The sequence below is a fragment of the Prenolepis imparis genome, unplaced genomic scaffold (genome assembly GCF_030444845.1).
Source record: "Prenolepis imparis isolate NDT839.2.m4 unplaced genomic scaffold, iyPreImpa1.0 SCAF_1, whole genome shotgun sequence".
In the NCBI taxonomy this organism is placed as follows: Eukaryota; Metazoa; Arthropoda; class Insecta; order Hymenoptera; family Formicidae; genus Prenolepis; species Prenolepis imparis.
This window is the reverse complement of record NW_028141159.1, coordinates 13,876,457-13,891,789: the sequence shown is the minus strand read 5'-3', so window position 1 is coordinate 13,891,789 and position 15,333 is coordinate 13,876,457. Positions and strand designations below refer to the sequence as shown.

Sequence of the window (15,333 nt, the reverse complement as noted above, 5' to 3'; positions counted from 1 at the left end):
ATATTCTGCAAGCTGGCAACTGCACGTGTATGTACATATATACATATAACAAAGTGCATACAAAAGTGTATGCATAAATGATAAATGCATACGAAATAAAGAGAATCAAGAATCGACGTTTTTGTTAATTCTGTTCAAAAATTACGATGTTATACACATATTACATATAGATTATCTGCGCAATTTTCATTCTTTTAGAAAGTTTTAATAAAGAATAGAATAATTCTATACTGCGCAACTTTTTTCTCTAAGTGTACAATTCTTTCTACTTACAAAATATAATAGTCTCTGTGGACATTTCGTAGTTTTCTTGTAAAATATTTTGACAAGAATAAAAAAAATCTCTGACTTCTTTTCGGCTTGATGACATACAAGCACAAAGGGTTGATTCTCGAAATAGCAAGTGATTCAAAAAATATGAGACTTCACGTCGCCGAGCATAAGAGTTTATTTATAAATTCATATATATTCTTTTCAATATTGATTCATTATATTTATTCCAGAATCCAAAAGACATTTACTAAATTTATGATATTTATGTATTTAAAAATAAGCATATCTTAACTTTTATAATCTTTTCTATCGCGTGTTACTTCATCTCCAAGCTTTAAGAAACAAAAGATGAACCGCGAAAAGCGTACCCGAAATAACTGCTTCCAAAATTATCAACATCGGTAAAAAAAGAAGAAAATTAAGTGTCGTCGTCTTCGTGATAAAAATAACACAATAACGTAAGTGAATCAGTTATAATTTGAAAACTTTAAAAACGCGGCATCTTAAGTCTTATTGTAAGATCAAATATAATTTCGCTCTTAATTATGACTTATTTCGATTACAGAAAAAGCTATTACATTATAGGACTTTCTAGGATCATTATCTCTTTCATTTGAGAGATCTGTCTTCAAGAATTTCACTTACTTTCATGTGCATAACACTTCTAATTAATCCTTTTTAATTGTTTAAAATAAATATACAAAAATTTTGGATTGATAATTATAATCAAACAATAATTTATTTGAGGATATAATAGGTAATAATAATAATATAATACTGTAATTAAATAAATATAATTAAAATATCGAAACAAAATATAAAAATAAACGTTTTACTTGATAAGTTAATGAAAACTTAATTAAATATGTATATGTAATTTATATTATATTTTACTAAGATAATTTTATTCAGGCATAAAATTTAAAGAAAATAAAATTATTAATAAACAAAATTTTTAAAGATTAATTTCTTTTTTAATAACAATAATTATAAATTATAAAATTATTTGATTTATATTTAAAGGTATTTACAAAAATTATGAAAATAATTCAAAGATTAAAAAAATAATTAAATTAACATATTATGAATAAAAGTATATTTAACAAATAAAAAATAAAAAAATAAAAAACTAAAAATAAATAAAAGAAAATTGAAGATTAAAAATTTAATATTTAGATTATGAACTTAAAATCTTTATTTACTTATTTTAAAAGAAAATAAAAGTAAAAAAGAATGAGTAAAGTATCAATAAAGTAAAATAATTAATTATAGATTTTAATGTAAAAAGAAAAAAATAATAAGTTATTTCCAGACATAGTAGATTAAAAATATAAAGAGGGATAGTATATTTATATTATAAAAAATTGATTAAATTTAAAAAATATATTTTATAATTGCAGTATTATATTACTATATTAATAATAATAATGAACAATAATAAAACAAATTGCAGTAACGATAATGTGATAATAATAATAATCAATATAAAGATATATAAGATTATTTGTATATAAAAAATAATCTTTATATTAATTTTTTTATAGTAATGAGAGAATAGTAATAATGAAAATATTCGATTTCAATAAAGATATGCAAGATTACTTACAATTAGATAAAAAAAGAACGTAATTTGAGAAAGTATAAAATGGTAACGATCTATATATAAATGAACATTAATTACTTTACGTTAATTAATGAATATTATTAGCCCCATCTGTTGTAGAATCTTACAATTACTTGCAACTACATTTTGAGGCTTTATTCACATGATTCTAACATCTCGGTAGTTATTGGCTACGTTCAACTTTGGCGCTACAAGTGTTTCAAAACGTTGAATTGACCAATCAGAAGAAAGAAATCTTTGCTTCTTTTGTCGTGATCGGTCAACTGAACATTTCCAAGCACGTTTCTGCGCTTAGTCGAACATAATTATTAATACAAAGTATAAAAACGACTTGAAACGAATCACATAAAAATGCATGAGCTTCTAATTGTCAGCAGATTTATCAAAAATTTATTCAACACAAGATAAAAGTATATCCATATTCTTCGAACGGAGAAACAGATGAAATCGTAAATATATATAGAAAGGAAAAGGAGCAAACCTGTATAAAAAGCAACCGCGCGGTGATGTAGCAATCTTTTTCTAATATAAAAAAGACTCGTCGGCCTTATTAGAGAACTGCAACTTTTCTACTTTTTCTTCTAATTCTCTTCTCTCTTCTCTTCCAACTTTCGAGCACACATACTTTTTTCACACTATGTGCAACCAAAGAGCGACAAAAACACAGTACCGAGTGCCGAGAGAAGCGGACCCGAGAGAAAGACGCTCTCCGTGAACGTAGACCTTAAAAGCGGCGACCAATCAGCGCTAGGCAACTCGCGAGCCGATTGGTCAGCGCGTCGTCGCGGCGACGCGCGCGCCTATTGGTCGCCGCCGTTAAAGGCCTACGTTCACGGAGCGTCTTTCTCTCAGTTTCCATCGGCTACTCCGTGTGTTCGCGTCGCGTCGCGAGCGACCTTGGCGGGAGCAACGGGTAGCGGCTGCGCTAACGGTAGGCGCCCGCAAACGCTTCGGAAAGTGGTAGCATTCGGCGGGACGAAAGAGCGAGAGAGACAGGGGGTTGGGGGCGGGGGGGACAGCGCGCTTTCCGTGTCGCCCATTGTTGTCCTCGTCGCGCGTGTAATGGCCACCGCCAACATTCGTTAACGCGTCGCACGCACGGTAAGCCGTATCGCGTCCCAGGCCTAGCCCGTAACACGGATAGACGCCGGGAGTTGTGTCCGGTCGCGTAACACCGTGTTTCGGCAGCTTTTAACATCGCCGTTCGGCGAAGAGAGAGGCGGACAGAGAGAGAGAGCGTGGCGAGGCGAGCGAGAGAGGAAGCGGGATAGAAGGGCGAAGGGGAGCGACAGAGAGAAAACGACGTACACGACGAGGAGGAGCGGCAGCGGCGGCCGCGCGCTTCTCTCGTACCCACAGTCGCCGCAACCGCCACCGCGCCGCTCTACGCAGCCGACCATGATTTGCGCGGGCCAACGCTGCCCGTTGACAAGCGTGTGATTACGACGAGGTGATTATTCGCGCGCGCACACCGACCGCGTGCCGAAGCGTTGCGCGAGCGCGAGCGCGAACGCGAACGCGCGCCCAGCCTTAACCAGCCAAGCCAAGCCAAGCGAGCCGAACCCAAGCCGTGGCGAGAGAGCGGCTGCTAGGCGCGGAAGTAGAAGCGAGAACGAGAAGCGAGCGAAACCCCGCGAAACGACCGATCGCGCGAGATTTTCCGACGACGCGACGACGCGGTGTTCAGCGGCATCCCCGAGGGGAGGGGGAGGGGTGTCTTGATAAAATGCCGGGAAGAAGCGCGTCCACCAAGTTCGCACGAGTAAACGAACGCCATTGATTCCTCGCGCGAGAGCGTCGCGACCAGGGGAAGAACATCCATCCCCTATTATGCACACGGTTCTCTTCCTCGAGTAGATGCCGTTGAACGCGAATCGAGTACGCGCTATCGTCGTCGTCGTCGTCGTCGTCGTCGTCGTCGTCTTCTAGAGTGACCCCCCGCCGCGCGGCATTTCGCGTCGTCGCCGTCATGGCAACTAGAGGATCATCGGTTTCCGGTCGGCAGCCGGACGTTTAACCCCCCGCGGCTCGTCGGACTATTCACACGTGAGTATGTTTATCAGTAATGTCGGAGCATATCGTGTCGTTTTCGCGCGCGACGAAACGGTACGCGAGCGGGTTCGCTTCTCGAGAGATTTTACATTTATTCTCCCTTCTCGTCTTCTTCTGCATCTCGCACTTTCCTGCTGCGTTTTCCATATCGCGCGCCAAACTTCGCGTCTCTCCTTTACCCTTGGCGTGGCTTTGATCAGGGGGTTCGTCCTCGCTTAGGTAGAATCTCCCTAGTTGCTTTTCGCATACCTTGCACGTTCTCGCTTCTAAGCCTTATAGTTTATAACGACTGCCTATTGATTGTGCAGGGTCAAAGGCAATACATCAATGGCCCTAGAATCAAATGGCAACAACGTGGTGTGGTTGAACACAACCCGTCCTGATCAAATACAGCAGGTATGCGTCGCGTGCAAGGCAACTTGATGATAAGCGAGGAAACGTATATGTGTGCGAACAATGATCAAGTGCTGGTCTCGATTTTTATAAATATTGCGATTTGCATTTGAAACTCGTGTTGGAGATATTGCAAATATAAGCTCACCGTAATATAATTTCTCTCTTATTGTATCTTTGTTTATTAGAATGTTGTTTGACGAGTCATTTTGAATTGACAGAGTCAACCGATCGAGCAGCCATTGAAGTGTTCCATGTTTACTCAAACGGAGCAGACTAACAGTTTTACACAGACAGAGCAGAGCAATTCGAGTTACGGAGACCAGAGACAGGTTTGTTTCTCATTTATTTTCCCAAATGAATAAAATTTATAATAGAGGAGTAAACTTGTTCTTTTCTCTTTTCAATTAATCGCATTAAATGATTTTTCTTTTGTACAGCAGCAAACAGCAATGTTTGACCCGCAACAGATCCAGCAGCAACAGGCTGCGGCACAGGGCCAGCAGTCGCAGCAGCAACAGTCTCAGCAGATGTATGTGACGGACAAGAAGGAGGACAAGACTCAGCAGCAGCAACAGTCCACCACCTCCGAGTTCCCTTCCTCCTTCTACTACAATGTCAACATGCTGCAGAAGGTCCAAACAAACGCGGTGAGCACAATCAGTGCAATCGCCGACGACAAGGGTTGTTATCGTTTCGATGTGCAACCTGTTGGTTATAACACATTACTGAATCAGATGAGCATTGCCGCTGCCACCAATGCGACTTTCAAGTGTGACATTTGCGGACTGGTCTTTGGCCACGTGAGTCTGCTGCAACATCACAAACGGATCCACAACACGACACCCAACAGCAATCTTCCGCAACAGCCGCAACAGATTGTGGTACAAGGGCCGACAACAACAGTGACTGTCGCCACCACGCCAGAAAGACCATACACCTGTGACACTTGTGGAGCGTGTTTTGCATTACCCGGAGAATTAAAAAGTCACAAAACAAACATGCATCAAAAACCTAAGGTGCAAATCTGTGAAGATTGTGGCAGTGAGGACCCATGCGAACATCATCCAACTAAAGTTAAAAAGAGTATGTCCTTAGCAATTATTTTTAATCGTAGTCAGTGTGTTTGGCTCATAGTGATATCATTGGTTTTAATGGCAATGCAATGGGTTTAAATCGAGTTTAAATAGGGTTTAACCGACATCTTACGCTAAAAAATATTATTAAAAATTTTATCACGAATATAACGCATTATAATTCATATCGTACGGATTCTAGAATGCAATTATTCGTGGACTTTGCTTAAGTTGTAATGCAAATTGTTGCCACTGCCATATCACCCACAGTCGGATATGCGAAAATTATTCAACATAAAAATAGAGATATGCGTTCGTTTGTGTAGCTATCAAACCTGGTCATCATCCCGTGAAACGGAGGGGTGTTACCAGTGTCACCAAGTGTCACAAGTGCAATGGCACCGGGATTATTTTTATTGGTAAGTATCAATATTGCCAACGTTTCATTGGATATCACTTGATACCGCTGATAGGCCGAAGAAAGATGTTGCTGATAAAATGCTACCTTATTTTCCTTTATAAAATTTTTTTTAGAATTTAAATTCAATTTTTTACGTTTGATGTTGATACATGCATATCGTTATACATATACGATACGCACGCGCGCTATTATATCCGTATCAGCAACATCTTATTCAGATATTTGGTCATCCTTTTCCATCCATACGTTTCATTATTATCATGATCGTACATCGGATGATGTATGGTAGGTAAACACGACGAAAAACTAGATTCCGGAATCAGTTCCCTCGCAAAGTGTGGTGGCTGCAAGGCTACAGGCCGCATCGTCATAGGAAGTAAGTCGGATATAATTATCGTCAACACACAAAGTATGGGATCTGTTTTGATTAATATGCCTCAGTAATATTGTCTTTCTTGGACGGTGACAGTTTAAATTCATTCTCCGCGATATATTCAGTATTTGCACAGATTTATTGACATTTGAGCCAACAGTGCGTCGACATCTTTATGATTTATATATAGAAAAATATTGAATTATTATATAAAAAAATATATATTGAGATTATAATTTAATATACATAAATTATACAAAGTTCACCGACTCTCTCAAACTTGATATTTGAAAAATATTAATTTATATCTTAAAGAGCTTTTTTATTAGATATATTTATTAAAAATACTCAAGACGAAAACTTTTGAGCATTTTCAATAAATATATCAAAGAAATGAAGGGTTTACAGATGAATCTAAATTGATATTTTCTAAACATTGAGTCTGATGTTATTTATCTTTCTTTAATGTTACTTTACTTTTGCTTGCATGTATATTTTTGTAGATGGAGAATATATTTTTGTATTATTATTTTTCTTTGTTTATTTAATTTAATTTATTGCTAATGTCAGATTCCAAAGTGGTTGTGATCTTCTTTTTTTTTTTTGTCTTTTTTTGCTGTTCCTTTTTCTTTTTGGTAGAACTGTTGACATCTAAATTTAAGGACGATGACACAGAATAAAATCCCCTAAGGGACAGTTTTATAAATTTATATTATATTGTAACGTTTTCCATATACGAGATAAGCTATACTGTTAAATTTCCGTTCAGCCGTTTACAATTCTTTTTCAATTTCGCGATATGGCCCATTAAAGATCATTTTTCACAAACGCGTGATAAAAACAAATTCGCAGAATTTCATATCGCTTGTGACGTTCAGATTTTCTTATAGTGCACTAACTTTTACAACAGCCTGCATGATCAAATTGTTTCACACAACAATTGTTACATTTAATTATTTCATTTTGTAATTTCACATTTCATGTGTATACATTTTCCCTTTTTTGTATAATGTATAAAAAAAAGTAAATATTAGTAACCATAAACAAATATGCATCGCGTAGATTGATCTATTTTTCACAAATAAACTTCGAGCTTATCACTTTTTTGTAGAACTGGCCCTTTGAGGAAAACTAAAGCCTTGTCTATATTTTCAATTTCAGGTGGCAAGCAAAACAGTCAGAATCAGGCGGAGAAACCATTTCACTGTAACGTTTGCGATGGTACATTTTCTCGATATTCTTCGCTCTGGTCCCACAAGAGACTTCACTCGGGAGACAAGCCATTTAAATGTGAAGTTTGTGGTTTAGCATTTGCAAAGGGTAAGTAAATAAAGAATTGTGCAAACCGCAAATGATAATGAGATATATACTTGTTTCTACCTGTAATGACTAATCAGCTTATATAAGCTTATTTTATGGCAAAAATTGTTACCTGCTTCTTTTTTTTTCCGCCAGCCGCCTATTTGAAAAATCACGGACGAGTTCATACCGGTGAGAAGCCGTTCAAATGCAGCGTTTGCGGCATGCAGTTTTCGCAAAGCCCGCATTTGAAGAATCACGAGCGAATTCATTCCGGCGAACGACCGTATCAGTGTGAGGTTTGCGAGAAAACATTCGCCAGACACTCGACGCTCTGGAATCATAGAAGAATCCACACTGGCGAAAAGCCCTACAGGTGTAACATTTGCGGTTCCGCTTTCAATCAAGCCACGCACCTCAAGAATCACGCGAAGGTTCATACCGGTGAAAAGCCACACAGGTAATCGTCGCGTTCAAAATTTGGATTATAAGGCTTGTTTTTCATTCCTACACTGGCTGAACAAGTATATTTTGTCTCACTCTAACTTATTGCACCAGTTCAGCCAGTGCAGGAGTAGAAAACAAGCCTATTGTTTGCATTTTCTCGATTGCATTACGAAATTGAATCCTTTGTTCCCTCAGGTGTGATATATGCGAGATCGGTTTCTCCGATCGCTTCGCGCTCAAGCGTCACCGTGCGATCCACGAGAAGTACGGCCAAACGGCGCGAAACCAGAACGCTAATAACCCGGCTAACGCACAGCAAGCCAACGCAAGTAGTCAACAACAACAGCCGCAGCAGCAGCAACAGCCGCAGCAGGCGCAACAAGGCCAAGTCGTGGTCGTGAACGCGACCACTCCCGTCACCGTCAGCCAAGGGCAAGGCCAAGTGATGCTCGACGAGGTCTACAAGTGTCAGGTGGCCTTCTCAGAGCCTAAATGATTCAGCTAGAGAATACCTTTCAGAAGCTGGTAAAGAGGTTAACTTTTCTAACCTTTTTTTTAAACGGATATTAATCTTGAAAACAGAAAAACGAAATCTATGAATGTATGATATTAAGGATATATGGACTACGTCCTAAAAGAATCAGGTGAGTCCGGTATGAGTGACCGAGCAGTGCGTCTCTTTTTTTTTCTCGTGTACGATGACTCGAATTCTATGGAAGCATATTTGGTGGCTATTGGTAGTTTGAATATAGATATGGATAAAAATTTCAAAAAAATGGAAAAAAATGGACAAAAAGACTGCGACATTGCGCGAGTGAAAAATTTGGTGGAATGTGTCCTCGGAAGAGTTTGGCTCACATAATATAATCGGACGATTTCTCAGCCGCCAAGATCAACGAAGTCTCTTTGTGAAGTAATAGAGAAATATATCTACCTTTATATTTTGTCTTTCGAAAAGGTGGAAGTATAATAATTGAATCGTATCGCGCGGTGTATTTCATATATATTAGTTTTTTAAAATGAAACGGAAAAAAATGTAATTATATAATCGTATCATTCTTTCTTATGTGTGTAGTAATCGTTGATTTGTCCTTAAGAACAAAATTGCTAAAAAAAACATTTTGCCAACATTTCATAATTCCGTGAATGGCATTGTGCAATAGTTTTGACAAATTTTGCGATTAAACCGATGACAAAATGTGCTTTTGAATGATTGTAATAACAGAGGACTGCGGCGGTGTGTATTTTGGCGATAAAAGCGCAAGTATGAGGTATTAAGAATTTCTTTTTAGCGAATCAGAAATATAATTTAAAATGAAAGAAAAAGAAAAATTTCCCGTACAATGCCCAAACCTCGGCCCTTCCGATTTTTACATGATATTAATGTGAGAAACAAATCATTTGCGCGTAATTTCGATGCGTAACATTACGTTTAAAGATTTTAATATCAAAGTCTTCGTTCAATTTCAATCGCAAGAATTTATGAACGCGAAAATATGGATATATGAATTTTCAACGGCACTTAACTGCGGATAGTGGAACGGAACGACATCGCGATCTGTGCGAGCCCTCTTCCGTCCAGTCATTCGGGATCAGAAAGCATCGCATTATCGATGATAACAACGACCACGATAACAGCGGCGAAAGAGTGCGGCGTACCTATATATAACTCGCTGGAGCTGCAATAATAATAGTGAATATCGACGGGCAGACTAATCCATTTTATAATTTTAAGAGGCCGCGAAACTATATGAATATATTAGTTGATGAATAATTGCTAGTTTGTAACGACAAGTAGCCGAGCTAGAATATTACCTATACATATAAATATATATAAATATAAATATATATACATTAATTTTTATATCCCCACTTGTTAAAGCGATCCCGCACCGTCGCTACTTTTAAGTATCAAGAATCACCAAACGAATAGATTGTACATTGATAGCTCCATACATTCATGATTGGTAACTTGTGTACTATATGAAGTACAGTCATGATATATGTATATCGCTTTCAAAGCTGTTATTTGGATACCCTCTCAAGAGCATCGATAGATGATTCTTCCTACAATTGTTTCATAAGCATTGCTTTTTTACTGTCATTTAATTATTGTTGTATCTTTATTTGCAAACTCTCGTCACAAAGTTATATCGGGGGGAAGGGAGACTATGCACCATCTCCCTTTTGTATGATTTTACAAAAGATTTTATAACGCATCGTGAAGAAAATAAACACAAATGGCTTGAAGATTCCTCGAAAAATAATTCTTTTTATACGAGATTACATTTATTACATTTTCGCGGAATATTAAGAGACATGTCACTAAGTCTACATGATTGTCAATAAACTCGCTGCTCGAATTTTATACGGAATTCAGAATTGGGGATATTTCTCTGTTTTACTAATCAACTTGTAAAATAAAGGTACTCAATTACATAACTTTACTTTTATATAATTGTAATACCTGTAACAGTATTTTTTCGATTAGATTAGAAACTTTATGCGCTGAATTTCCTATCTTTGTTTTTTGGTTTATCGGGATTAGAATAGAATTATCTAAGCCGTGACTTGTGAGCCAGCAATTAATTTATCATCACTCTATGTTACATCTTCGTTTGCAGTTTTTTCAAAATGTAGGAAAAACGGCAAATAATTATGTTATAATACATGAGATAAACTGTAATACGGTCAAAGATTACAAAGAGAAAGTGTGATGGTATATGTGCTCAAGAAACTAGTGAGTCACAGATTAGATTATCACCTAGGTTAAAAATATGAATCATAGTCAGCACATAATGCAGCATCGTAAGATTTGCTATGGAATGGCATATTTTGTTCTCTCTTTCTGTACTGTAAAAAAAAAGAAAAATTCCGTTTCAAGAATTGAATTTTTAATTTTGTTTGAAAATATAAAATATATATAGTTATATATATTTTATATATTTTTAAATATATGTATAAAAAAAAAGATTATGTTAGATTTTCTTATAAAATTTTGTACAAATTCGCGATATAATTTTCTTTTTTTCTATTTATTAATATAGAGAGAACATATCCTAAATAGTTTTATTAAAGCAGGAATGTCACTCTTCAGTATTCTGTATATTCATTAGAGTAAGCGCAATCGTTTCACACGTAAACAGTATTGTTACAATTGTCAAATTTCTTTAGGAGGATGCACAGTAATGAACGCACGAATAGCAGCAATGTCAAATTAAATTTATCCCATTTGGCGTATGGATCTTCTTTGCGAACAAATATTGGTATTCAAAACTTTTAAAATTCGAAAACTTCGTTCGTTTATTGTGTGCTCGCTTTTTCACGAATGATTTATGACTATGACTTAAAGATAATGACATATATCGAGAGGGGGCCACATTAAAGCGGCTTTCGTACACTTCACCCTTATCAATCGTTTTTGCATTGTTCTGTAAGATAAAGGGAAATATCCGCAATGTTATCGTACAATAGACACTTGGCTGTTAAATTTATTACAAAGATAATTTTTTGAAATACTATTTCAAAAATTTCCGTAATTCTTATCTAAACCTTTGACGATAGAATTTTTTACTAACTCCTTTGTTGTCACAATTGTAACAATTAATTGAACAATTTGTCTTACGACAATTGACATCGTAGATGCCTAATTATACATTTTATTTTATTTTAAATCTTCTATATCTTTCCGCTGCTCTTAATCGAATTTTTGGATACTCTCCCTCTCACATACAGGAATATATCTATTAACATTATGTGCACATACATACAACGTTAATTACTTATGTAAATATAGAGTTTATTTTTTTTTTTTTTTTTTCATAAAATACTTTTATTGCGTTATAGAATCGAAAATTTTTTATTTTGATCACAAATCGTGAACGCAATTATGTTTATCTACAAATAAACATAATAAGAGTGTAAAAATGCTACCATTACAAAATATTTCGAAAAATTGAATAGCAAATTAATCTATTCATAAAGGAAGATATAAAAGACTAATAAGAATGTGGTCCCATAGCGATCGATAGCGATAATACAAATTATCCTCTCGTGCGACACGACACGTTTTCAATTAATATTCCATAAAAACGTATTTTTGGGAAAAGTCTCTATTTTGATTACCTCACTATCTCTATCAAAACTGTGATCCGATGGTCAAATTTACGGTAGCACACGGCTTAATAAGCGTCCTCGTCAAAACTTGAGACAAATATACTTTTAGAACTGTTCACGAACGAATACTTTGTTAACATAAGCGCGAGCCCTTTTTCCGAAAATACTTTTGTATACTTATACCTACGTCAAGAAGAAACTGATCGAGAAAAATTGTAGAAATCATGAATAATACCAGAGCGAAGTGTACGAGTATAAATACGAAGTTGTTAGTAATTCTAAGTAGTTTGTCGAGAATTGCTGCAGGAGATATGGGCGCTGTTTCGAAATTATTATTTGACTATTTCATATGATCATTGTGTAGCTACGTAAAGCTATTTTTTTATAAACAAGTTTTTTCCAATAATTTCTAATTTGCCAATTATTAATTGTAGCTGTCAAATAATTTAATTAAAGCAATCGAAGAGAAGCGACTTTTGACGAGTGTCCTCCCGCAGCAATTCCATGTATTCCGAGATAATATTTCATAGGCAAAGAACTTAGAGCTTCCGTTTGAATCAAAATCGTCTGGAAGCGTCTTCCTTAATATCACGCGAGTGTGTACTCTGGTTTCGCCGAAACTTTGCGATTTCGCTGTACATACATTTGTAAAACAAGAGAGAAAAAAATCTCTGCGTACAGAGATCCTGGAAATATCTTTTATTTTATCGCTATTATCGTGTTCGTATGTAATTATATAAGAATCTTCAAACGTAAACGAGCAAACTTGCGGTTCGACTATAATTTTGAACACTTAATCTAAGGGTCGAGGTTTCGGGGTGATGATTTTACGAAAATCGAATTTTTTATTTGTCCGATAACGAAAAACTTGCGTTCTCAGAATAATACCTCGTACGTAAGAATATCCCCGAAATCCCTTCAAGCATTCGACCCTATTTTCAACACGAAATTTTTAAAGGCCTGAGAACATCAGCTGTTTTTTCTTTTTTTTTTTTTGCGTGTACTGTAATTTTATATTTGTACAAAGTAATAATATAACGCATATCTGCGTCAAATTTATATATTTCCATTCCGCTAAGGCGTCGTACTATTTTTATCTGTAGCACTTTATCCGATTCGATCGATTTGATATTATTAACGATATAATAATTTGACGAGCATTCATCATGTACGAATAAAGAGGTCATGCTATTTGCGGATTAATTTGCTACACCTCGCTGGATTAATTTATAATATATCTGTGGACAGTATAATGATGATCGTAGTGATTTTTGATAATAAAACACGTTCCTAATAAATTATCTGTTCTTTATAATGTACGATTAAGGCGTAACGATTGTAAAGGCGATACCCGGATACTGAGTATTGTGGATATCGTTACCTGCTCTGAGCGACGAAATGTAAATTAGGATTAAATGGCCTCGTAAAACATAAGGAAGATTAAAGACCCTTGGACAAATTTGCAATTTTTTAAGCTAATCTATAACGCATTATTGTGTGAATACGACGACATGTGGGCTTAATCGTGATTCATCCCTCATTTTAATAATTTAGTTTGTTTATTATTATTATTATGTAAAAAAAATTGTCGCACACGAAGCAAAGTGGAAAAGAAACGAGCCGTTAGTTTTGTTAATAGGATGCCATCAATAACTATCCGGTATTACTATGTTAATTTTACGGGAATCCACTGGATATCACATGTCTTTTTTTCCTAATTCGCGTCTACTAGAATCATTTAATTAAACTACTTTGTATTATATAAGACGACGATGTAGGAAAGAATGTATCTATATATGATGCGTTACTTTAATGTAAGTTAAATCATTCTCTCTCATTATCGCGCTGTATCTCCATTTTTATTGTCTATTTTTTTCTTTCTTCGATCCAGCTATTATGCATTTTTTTAATTCGCGGATGTCGGCGAAAAGAATCATTAAAGTTTTCTTTTCCATTAGTGGTTCTGCTTATTGCGTATGTGAATGCAAACCAAAACTCGATGAACTCTTGATTGTCCGAAATTGAAAGGTGAATAATTACAAAATAATATAATGTATGTTATTTTATGTTATGTTAATGTATCTCTTAATTTTGCAACTAAGATAACAAATCTTCATCTGCAACTGCAATTTATATTGCATTTATATTGAAAAAAAATGTCATTAAAAGAATAATATATAAACTGAAACGAATTAATTTTACTTCAAAACAAGTTCTTTCTTGAAATAGAAAATACACATTGTTCTCCAATCTAAAATGCGCGTAAAAATATTGAAACATTAATGTGTTAAAACCAAGGCAATTACCACAAATTGTTTTTATTTTAATGAAAGATTAATTTCTCACTTCTCAATTTTGGATAATACAGAGCTCGCTGCGAGTTATATGAGACGGCCGTGATCGACAAATTTATTCATATATACAACACTGTTTTATATACAAGGCGAGAGGAGAGAAAAAAGTCAGAAGAAGGATGTCACTTTAGATTAGTCTGCTGTCAATATAACTAGAATGATAATTTTGAATGTAACGTGTATCATACTTGACTATCGCCTAGATAACGAGCAACCGTACCGAATAAAGGAAACTAGCGCACGATTATATCAGACCTTAGGTAATAATAATAAATGATGTCCGATGGACATTTTCATTTTTGAAGACTCTTGGGTGAATTTTATTTTTGTCGTGTTTGTGTATGCGTGTATGTGTGCGTGCGTGCGTATATGAATGCGTGTGAGCTACAAGAGAAACACATGTTATTTTATACATTGATTATATGGAAAGATAAAACTTTGTAGATTTCGAAAGGTCACAATAACCATTTGCAAAGTTATCACTTCATTACCAGACCCGATGTTATTAATATTTCGATACGTATAATGTCGATACAATTTATTAATTATCAATCATTTGCGTAATTGATTTTCTTATCGCATTCTATATATGTATATTCTCTGGAGTTGAGAAGTATTTTAGGATAATTCTTTATCATCTTCTTACTGAAAATAAGAAGGAAAATTATTATTTTTATATATCATTTTTTAAATGAAAGTGTGTTAAAATCGATTAATCTAAATCTATTTTTTTTTTTTTTTTTTTTTTTTTTTTTAGAATTCATATTTAACTGCTATTCTAAATTATTTAGAAGTTAAGTTTATTTCAGCGCATGTGCGATTTAAATAATTTTATTCTTTATTTTAGGAAATTTTTATATATACAATTTATCGATTTTTCAATAATTCGAGATATATCGATGAAA

General features: G+C 35.2%; 1 protein-coding gene across 8 annotated transcripts; it reads left to right on the top strand.

The window, feature by feature from the left end:
- The first annotated feature begins 2,912 nt into the window (after positions 1 to 2,912).
- On the top strand, positions 2,913 to 14,732 carry LOC145942245 (uncharacterized). 8 transcript variants are annotated; one of them, XM_083049153.1, is made up of 10 exons: positions 2,913 to 3,347; positions 4,258 to 4,345; positions 4,564 to 4,674; positions 4,783 to 4,992; positions 5,080 to 5,428; positions 5,745 to 5,837; positions 6,129 to 6,215; positions 7,374 to 7,532; positions 7,668 to 7,971; positions 8,154 to 14,732. In XM_083049153.1, the coding sequence occupies exons 2-10, from the start codon at positions 4,277 to 4,279 to the stop codon at positions 8,452 to 8,454; spliced, it is 1,683 nt and encodes a 560-aa protein (XP_082905279.1). In that variant the 5' UTR covers positions 2,913 to 3,347; positions 4,258 to 4,276; the 3' UTR covers positions 8,455 to 14,732. The 8 variants fall into 8 exon arrangements, with proteins under 8 accessions (XP_082905279.1, XP_082905113.1, XP_082904952.1 ...); XM_083048987.1 differs by having other exon boundaries at positions 4,786 to 5,428; XM_083048826.1 differs by having other exon boundaries at positions 4,783 to 5,428.
- Positions 14,733 to 15,333: the final 601 nt, after the last annotated feature.

What these genes read in the sequence shown, in the direction of transcription:
- LOC145942245 (XM_083048826.1), top strand. Translation starts at nt 4,277, where the DNA reads ATGGCCCTAGAATCAAATGGCAACAACGTGGTGTGGTTGAACACAACC. An exon ending in GTCCTGATCAAATACAGCAG is followed by an intron (nt 4,346 to 4,563) that starts GTATGCGTCGCG and finishes TTGAATTGACAG; the next exon opens with AGTCAACCGATCGAGCAGCC. An exon ending in TCCAACTAAAGTTAAAAAGA is followed by an intron (nt 5,429 to 5,744) that starts GTATGTCCTTAG and finishes TCGTTTGTGTAG; the next exon opens with CTATCAAACCTGGTCATCAT.